General features: G+C 43.2%; 1 protein-coding gene across 3 annotated transcripts; it reads left to right on the forward strand.

Moving 5' to 3' along the window:
- The first annotated feature begins 1,371 nt into the window (after positions 1-1,371).
- Positions 1,372-8,504, forward strand: ppef1 (protein phosphatase, EF-hand calcium binding domain 1). Of its 3 annotated transcripts, none has more exons than XM_053864562.1 (19): positions 1,372-1,508; positions 1,734-1,796; positions 2,796-2,828; positions 3,039-3,166; positions 3,432-3,492; positions 4,555-4,718; positions 4,776-4,890; positions 5,524-5,570; positions 5,639-5,805; positions 5,873-5,909; positions 6,288-6,437; positions 6,534-6,673; positions 6,768-7,005; positions 7,075-7,260; positions 7,328-7,470; positions 7,716-7,822; positions 7,897-8,060; positions 8,149-8,233; positions 8,302-8,504. In XM_053864562.1, exons 2-19 carry the CDS (start codon positions 1,751-1,753, stop codon positions 8,502-8,504), a joined length of 2,214 nt encoding a protein of 737 aa, XP_053720537.1. In that variant the 5' UTR covers positions 1,372-1,508; positions 1,734-1,750. The 3 variants fall into 3 exon arrangements, with proteins under 3 accessions (XP_053720537.1, XP_053720538.1, XP_053720539.1); XM_053864563.1 differs by having other exon boundaries at positions 6,768-6,996; XM_053864564.1 differs by having other exon boundaries at positions 1,450-1,508; positions 2,796-2,896; positions 3,027-3,166.
- Positions 8,505-8,966: the final 462 nt, after the last annotated feature.

Below are 8,966 nucleotides of genomic sequence, written 5' to 3' on the forward strand. Positions count from 1 at the left end.
ATGTGTAAAAGGTTTATTAGTGACCATTTTGATCTCCTATGGGAACATCATGTATTTATTTCAATCTTTACCCAGTTTGTCTCAGATTTTCCACTTGTCTTGTTCCATTCTAATTTCAAGGTGTAATATAAGTTAAACAATTGAAAAACATTGGAAAAACTTTTTTTTTGTTAAAAATCAAATAAAATAAAAAAATAATAAAAATCCATAAGCATCCTCATTCATCGTTTTCACATTTTTCACATTGATACATGTTCACATTATTTAAAAATAATGGGATAATAATGAATGCAAAGACTTAAATGATATTATCGTATACGGTAGGTCAACAAATTCAGTGTGTGAAGTAGGTTGCCTGCAGGGATTTTTACTGTCCAGCAGGCAGTATTCAGTGACACAGTATCAGCATAGTGTGTCACTGTGTCGAAACGCTTTATGATGCCTCATTTACCCATCACTAACATTCATGAGGCCTCATTAGATATGACAGTCGCAGATCAGAAAACAAACGGGACGCACCGTTAATCTCAACGATGCCCAGGAGGTTTGGAGAGAAGATTCAAATCTGGGAGCGATTAAGCTCAATCAGGCAAAGCTGTTTCTGATTACTATAAATGAAACTCTGAGTCGGATGCTCACACACTTCCTCCACCACCCGTCTCTGCTGAAGAGCTTTTAAAATAACAGACAAGACCTGCAAGATGAAGGCTCCTGTTCAAGCAAGACAATGCAAGCATGACAGGAAGAGGAAAACTCGACCGTCTGCTGTGCTCCTCTACAGAACCCTTAAAGAGGTCAGTAAGATGCGTCATTCCGAGGATGGAACAGCGAGGTTCAACTTCATCTTCTGCAGGTTGGTCCAGGGGACCAGAGGATTTCAGACTTCCTGAACTGTCCTCGTCCCCGTTATCCCACACCTGTGCTTCTCCGGCTCCTCAGCTGTGAGGCCTCCAGACTGTCCAGAGGAAACCGGCTGAAAGTGATCACACTGCAGGAGATCAATGAAGCTGTCGCTCTTGTAGGGAGGAAGATGTTCACAAGACCTGCAGCATGAAGCGCTGGAACAGGACTCCTTGTTTTAAGCATGCATGTAATATTAAAGCAAGTTTCTATTCAGCTTTTGTTTATGTGTATGGCTCTTACATTATCTTGTGGGCTTATCTTATTGCACTGTGAGTGTTTGTCCTTGTACAAGCGAATGTAATGCATTACTGACCACCATTTGAAAGTTGCCTTCATTTTTTTTCTCATAGTAATTTTTACTGACGAATCATATTGTGGCGCCGCGGTTCAATGGTCAAAGTGAGCTGAGTGTGTCGCGTTCGTGACGTCATCGTAACGAGGCGGGGCTTGCTGTATGTCTCTTGTCCACCACCTGTAGCCTCGAACAACATCCTCGCCTCCAGCATCCTCTTTCGCATGGCTCCTTTCACACGTTTGGCTCCATCACACGTGGAGTGTTGTTCCTCTCTCGCCTCACCAATCTGAAATGGCTCGTCGTTGAGTCGGTAGGAACACTTTAAGCTTCATGTACTCTCCGTTATAGAAGTGAAATGTTAGTGCCTGCATGTCATCTTTTTTTCCAGGGTGGTGTTTGGAAGTGGAAGAGTTCGGTTGTGCCCAACTAAAAGTAGTTAAACATTGATCGGATTTGCGATTTCGTGCTGCTGTTTTTAGAATCGATGTTCGTATTCCATAGTCAACAGATTTCCCACCGTCTTTTGGGTCCACAGGTCCTTGCTTGGTCACTATGGGATGTGGAACCTCTGTTGCCGTGGATACGCAAGTGCCGTCAGGTACTGTTATTCTCTCTATACTCCAACACCTCAACCCCTTGAATGGGTGAGAAAAAAAATGTGTTTGGTTTTAATTAAAGCGTCTTACTAGGTGTGTGTGAGACTCAACACTGAGACTTGGCATGAATCAGCTTAAACGCTTACAGGTTCAGTGACATGAAGCAGGGCTCTCGCCTCTTGTTATTAAAGTGGAGTCTTTATCGTCTCTCGGCACAAAAATAACCACAAGTCTGTGATGATTATCTGTGATATTAGCTTCATATTTCAAATTATGAGCATCTTTATTTATCACAAACATGTTTACGTTTTCCTTCATCATGATACATCTGTTGCTTTCTAGTTGTCCAACTGTTATGAAAAAATACTTTACTGATTGTTTACACACCCATTATAGTTCCCATTTTATTATAAATATGACTGGAAGTTTTGCGTCTTGATACCGGTCTCAAGTAGTAATGAGCATTATCTGTTTTTTTTTTTGTTTTTTTTTTTTGTTTTTTTAATAAACTGCATTTAAATTTCACAAGTATTTCCTCAATACTATTGTCCCTCCTCAAAACTACAATGTTTCTAAATCAGACATAACACTTCTTTTACTTTTAAATTATGTTGTGGCACACACTCCTACTGTATATCTGAGCAATACCTCATGACCCCCTTTTAAAAATCCCATATTAAAAACTCACATGGTGTGCATACAGTGTGCGTATATTTTAGTACACACAAATTTTATTTGTGATTTCAAAATTTTACAAAGCTAATACTCATTCCATTTTCTGATTCAATTGCAGTCCTCACAAACCAGATGTTTGACAGCTGCATGTTTTTTTTCCATTTTGTTCTCATTTCTCGCTGATGCCTCCTGTTTCTCTCTGAGGGTCTTTTAATGTTCTTCTTCACTTGCTGCTGTCTTCCCTAGCGACCTGTCAACTATCCATGTACATGTCACCTGTCAAATGTTTTTATTCAATTACTCGCACTGTGTGTTACTCTCTACAGATGAAGCAACTAAGGCTCCCAGCCCAGCTCTGAGTAAGCCGCTCTGCGTCCCTAAAGATCAGGCTGTGACAGGCATGAAGCGCTTATGCATCCCTGCACTTGTAATTCACGTTGAACCTCTGAGTTGAAATCTGCCCTATAATAATTCAATTCATTTTTGCACAGTTCTTGGAATACTTTATCAACGTATGTTAAAGTTAGAACTGTAGTTATTCCATAACATGTATTCAGATTGTCTTCCAGCTATGAAGGCTGCTATCTTGATCCAGCGATGGTACAGACGCTACATAGCTCGTTTGGAGATGAGACGGAGATACACGTGGAACATCTTCCAGTCCATCGAATATGCTGGTGAACAAGACCAGTTGCAGGTATTGGCAGAGAGCCAGCCTTGTAAACGTGTTCTGTACAGTAATGTCTTCTCTTTGGTGGGGAGTTAGCTTGAATTGTCGACTAAAATGATGATCTTTTACTTCACACTTAGGTTAGGCAGCAACTCTGGTTTTAGTAAAAACACAAACTTTCCCATCTGATGTGTTGCTAAAATGGCATCCTCTACCGCTGCTTGTTTTGTTTCTCTGAAAACCCACGCTGAATAAGATCACACGTTTCACATCATTTCCACTCTGTGTTCAGCTCTCCAGCTTCTTCACATTCATGCTCGACAACTTCACCCAACTCAATGGACATGGACCAGGTGAGATCAGTTTTATTAATTAATTTCACTAGATTCAAAATAGTTTCCAATGAAAAGTCTGTGACTCATAACATTGTTTCATTCATGACTTTATTTCTGTCATTATTAATCAAACTTCACATTGACTGGCATGTTTTACTCGCTGCCTCTGCGTACATGTCAACTCTTCCCTTTGTCCCACCAAACGCGCAGCGGTTTAGTTAGTCATCCCCTTGTATTTCGCTTGAGCAAAGCCGATGCGCGTACGCTGTTGCCAAGCAACTAATGCGACTGTGGGGGCTGCTGTGTTGGTGTGTTGCTCTGATGCAGCTGTTCACTGACCCACTCATCCAGCTAAAAAGCAGAATGGCCCATTGACAAGCTAATCCTCGGGGTGCTGATGCTGCACTTGATGCTTTTGCTTGGTTCTCCAGCAGGTCTGGATATGGGATGTGAACAACCATGTTGTTATGATCATTAATTAACGCTCGTAGAGACAAGAATAGACACCTGAACGTCTCATTCATTGTTGTTTGGATTCATACTTCTTGTAAGTGGCCAGTGTAAGTGCATCCTACATCCTCTCTGGGATTAATGGTACTCAGAAATTCATTTGTTCCTTCACCACCGGTGATCAACGTTCATCTTTGTAGCTCAAAACATTTCCCTTGAAAGCAGTGTGTAACTTACAGGATGTACCGTTCACTGTGACATGAGCCGACCACAGTCATGTCTCTGTGTGTATGTGCTAATGTAGACGCGCTATTCTTAGCCTGCTATTATCTAAATCAGATCAGCGTTTTGAGAGGTGCAATATTAGATTAAATGTCTGTTATTATATTGCATTTCCTGTCCCTGTCAAGTGAGACTGACATTAATGTAGTGATGTGAGTCTAGCAAATCTCATTTTATTATGATGATTTATTTACTGTTGGTTTGTTTGGCATTGCAAATTAATCTGTCATATTTACACTCGGCATCAATTTTGGAGTGTCGAGAGCCAATAGCATCTCTGCAGCCACGTCACGTGTCCTGTTACAGTCTTTAAAATTTGATTTGACAAGGCAAACTTTATCTTCTTAGACCTGATCTCACAGCTCCTGGACCCTGTTGTCGAGCCCTGGTTAGACAAAGAGACATACTACACCCTAGTTGTTGTTCCAGAGGGTTATACCGGCCCCCGACTCTCCTTCCCTCTGTCTGTCGCTGACACCAGTGCACTGCTTCATGCCTTCAAGGAGCACCAGGTATGAAGCAAACGTGACGTCACAAGCCAGGATTTGGACTGACTTTCCTCTGTTCAGACACTACATGCCAGATATGTGCTGCAGCTTTTGCATGAGACCAAGAAGCTCCTCAAGCAGATGCCGAACATCATCCATCTGTCAACGTCCTACACCAAGGAGATCACAATATGTGGTGGGTTACTCTGACTTTTATTTCTGTTGTATTTGCTTTGTCTTTTATCACTGCATTTTTTACTGTTAGAAAGATGATCTTGACCTCAAATGAAGAGTGCATCTCTCTTCTCTGCTCCAGGCTGGTGTCATCACATGAATAATCACCAGTAATACATTCTCAATGTGTATATTGTTTCTACAGTCTACTGTATATTCAATGAGCTCAGTCATACAGCAGGTGGCAGTAGCGTCACCGAGTTTCCATCACACTAAAGAATAGTCTGCGTTCTGGAAATGAATGACAAACTCTCATTTTGTCTCCTGAAAATTTATTACAGTGATGCAGTTGTTGTATTAAGTCAAAATTGCTGGTTTCTGCTGGTCGCATGACCTGCAGTTTGGTCTGGAGGAATCTTGAGAATGTCCGTAAATCCAAAGAATCATAGAGAACACCAGCAAAATCAAATTAGTTCTGTTGGTCCATTTCTTCCCCAACTGTTGCTTAATATAATGGCAAAATATGGCCAACCACAAGCAAGGCAAAGGTCTTGCATTTGTTTGTATTATTTCCAGCAGCTGGGCTCAGTCTGAACAGTGCCCGGATGATTTCATCTTACTATGTTTCTTAACTTGTTCTTAATTCATCATGCAGGTGATCTGCACGGACACCTTGACGACTTACTTCTGATTTTTTATAAAGTAAGTGTCATGTTCTGCTCATCAGATTGACCATGGGTTTTGTTGATGTTGTTCTCAAATGCCTCCAGAACGGTCTCCCTTCTGCTGAGACGCCATATGTGTTTAATGGAGACTTTGTGGACCGTGGCAAGCAGTCCATAGAGGTGGTCATTCTTCTCTTTGCCTACCTTCTGCTTTACCCCGACTATATGCACCTAAACAGGGGGAACCATGAGGACCATATCATGAACCTCAGGTGAGCGGGGTGAGGGATAAAAACATCCACAGGAAAGTAAATGATCCCATGTGTTTTGACCTTGCAGATATGGGTTCATGAAAGAGGTCATGCAGAAGTACAAGGTATGTGATAGTGTTCATATTCGGTTGTGTGTTTCAAGAGTAAAGCTTCTACAAAGCAAGACACAATGATTTAACTGTTAAGGGCAATGTTGCAAAATTGTGACAACAAATATGGAGCCTGATGTAGTCACTACTTTATACTAGCAGATGGCAGAGGCCTCTAACTTCAATTGTCTTCCTATCAGAGTTCCTATTGATTATCAGGTTGTTTGATGTGAGTCTGTGCAGAAAAGCCTTTTAAAACAAATGTATTGAAGCCTAAGTGGACTAATAGCCAAGTTCCTCTCTGTTAAGTTTCCAACTTCTTTCTTTAACTAAATGCTTCAGAATAAATGACGATGCTAGTACAATTCCTCATGTCTACATTTCTGCCCACAGACTTACGGTAATGAGATCCTCCAGCTCTTTCAGGACGTCTTCAGCCTCCTGCCCATCGCCACAGTGATCGACGGCAAAATTTTGATAGTTCATGGAGGGATATCGAACCAAACTGATCTGGACTTTCTCAGCTCCATAGACAGATACAGGGTAATGGTGATGACCTCTGCCCTCTTCCAAATGATGTCACACAACAAAATACTCGAGCTGCTTGAATGCCTGTGTGAAAATTGCTTCTGTTTTTAGGTGAAATCTGCTCTGAGACTGCCTAGATATGGTCTGGAGCAACTGGATATGCGAATGTGCTCCAGACAGACCAAGCGATCGTCAGACGGCTCTCGTCCCAACAGCAGTCGCAGTAGGAACCAAAGAACCCCGGTCCTGAGGTCTGATGATCAGGCCACTTATGACACTGTATCTGTTGGACTCTCACTTAAAGGCTGAATTTCAGGTTCATATCTCCTGGTTGTGTCTCACCAGAAAGAGGCCATGCAGGCTAAGTCGACAAGACAGCACAGCATCCTCTTCTTCTTCCTCCTCATCCTCCTCTGCATCCTCACTCTGCACCCTGCAAACCCCTTCCTGCCTCTCGCCTCGCCAGTGTCCGTCAACTCCCAAATTTCCTTGTGATAGTATGAACAACCTGCAGGTTCCTTTTCTGGATGTCTCTCCTTCAACACCGTCTCACCTGGAGCAGGAATGGAAGCAAGTCAGAAGAGTCCTTGTCATTGCTTCACTTGAGTTTGTGGGGGTTTTTTGCCCTGTTTACCGGTTGCTTCTTTAACAGATTGTGGACATCTTGTGGAGTGACCCTAAAGTCCAGGAAGGCTGCAGTCCAAACACCTTCAGAGGAGGGGGGTGCTACTTTGGGCCGGACGTCACACAGAGTTTGTTGCTGCGGCACGGACTCAAGCTGCTCATCCGATCGCACGAGTGCAAACAGGAGGGCTACGAGATCTGCCACGGAGGACAGGTGATCAGAGTTACATCAGGTAATCCTGCCTTCTGTGCCCATGAACCCCTCCCTGTTTCCTCTGCAGGTGATAACAATTTTCTCAGCCTCAAATTATTATGAGGAGGGAAGTAATCGAGGTGCCTACATCAAACTGGGTCGAGAACTGGTTCCTCGCTTCTACCAGTATCAAGTCAGTCGATCGACTCGCAAGCTGACCCTGACACAGAGGTGAGGGGAGCGGGGCTTCTTCTATCTGTTAGAACCTTAATACAGTGTTCTCACATTAAAGGACAACATTCTGACATCATAACATGTGTTTGCAATGTATATTTTTAAGAACTTTCAGTGTCTTGTTAATAAGCTGTAATATGTTTTGTAAATACCCCAAAGAACATGGAGCTGGTAAAGATTGAAGTAAGACTATTGGGGTCCTGACTTTATGACAGGCGTTGTGTGTATCTTTTGGTCGGCAGAGTTCGAGTGGCTGAAGGTTCCGCTCTCAGAGCGCTGAAGGAGAAGCTGTTTGCGCACCGCTCTGACCTCATAGCTGAATTCAAGCAGTGTGACCAGAACAACACTGGTGAGCGCTTCCTATTTTTCACGATGGCACATGATTTTAGTACTTGCGTACGATTTTAGTACTTGTGCCTCCAGGATGTGTGTCAGTAAGTGAGTGGACGCAGGTGATGGAGTCAGTCTTGAAGTTAGAGCTTCCCTGGAGGACACTTCGACCGCACTTAGCTCGCCTGGCAGGAGGTGGCGGTGTTGAGTACCAGTCGTGCTTTGAGGACATGGGGCACGGGACGCCACTGGCTCAGGTGAGATGGAGCCTCAGAACCAACATGTTCTGATTTAGCCCGTTTGAGGAAATGGGGAAATACAATCCTGTCCCGTTTGTTCTTGCAGGTCTCTGCAAATTTGGCTGAAACGCTCTTCAAATATCGCACTGACATAAAAATCATATTCAACATCATTGACAGAGATCACTCAGGTATGAAGGATTGTCTGCCCCCCAAAATCCTCCTCTGACATTCCCAGTCTGGCTTGCTTTGTCCTCAGGTCTCATTTCTGTGGAAGAGTTCCGTCATACCTGGGGTCTCTTCTGCGCTCACCTGGGGGTCGACGTCGATGAAAAAGCCATTGAGGATTTGGCTCGTAGCATCGACTTTAATAAGGATGGAAGCATCGACTTCACAGAGTTCTTGGAGGCTTTCAGAGTCGTGCACAAGCTGGACAACAAAGAGCAGCAGCTGGCCGAGTGAATGCGAGTGAAGTGAAAGACGGAAGTGAAAGGACTTGGTTTTCACTCTGAATGGACTCAATTCTCAAGATTGGTGTGGATGCATGCCGAGTCACCAGAGACTGTGATGAAAAAGCATCACTGAGCCTCTTTAATTTGTTGTGTTTAATATAATAACGCTAACTTTTAAAAAATGTGATTTTATATTTTCACATTTTTCTTACTTTTACATTGCTCCTGTTGTGTTTTCCTGCCTTCAGACTCTCACTGATTCGTCAACAGTGAAGGTTGTTAAACACGTCCAGGCATCCTGCCGGCCTCTCTGAACACAGGGCTCCAGTTTCCCTGAAGGTGTCTGGCCACCATCGTGCAAAATAAACACATTTACACCACCAGCTGAATCAGAACGAACAACCTCTCTCCTTTAGTCCCAGTGTCTGCTTCTCTGGGCATCTCATTAGACCCCCACATGCATATTAAGAAA

This window comes from Synchiropus splendidus, chromosome 5 (assembly GCF_027744825.2).
Source record: "Synchiropus splendidus isolate RoL2022-P1 chromosome 5, RoL_Sspl_1.0, whole genome shotgun sequence".
NCBI lineage: Eukaryota > Metazoa > Chordata > Actinopteri > Syngnathiformes > Callionymidae > Synchiropus > Synchiropus splendidus.

Coding starts and splice junctions, on each gene's coding strand:
- ppef1 (XM_053864562.1), top strand. CDS start 1,751: ATGGGATGTGGAACCTCTGTTGCCGTGGATACGCAAGTGCCGTCAG. Junction 2,829..3,038: donor GGCTCCCAGCCCAGCTCTGA/GTAAGCCGCTCT, acceptor ATTGTCTTCCAG/CTATGAAGGCTGCTATCTTG. Junction 3,167..3,431: donor GTGAACAAGACCAGTTGCAG/GTATTGGCAGAG, acceptor CTCTGTGTTCAG/CTCTCCAGCTTCTTCACATT.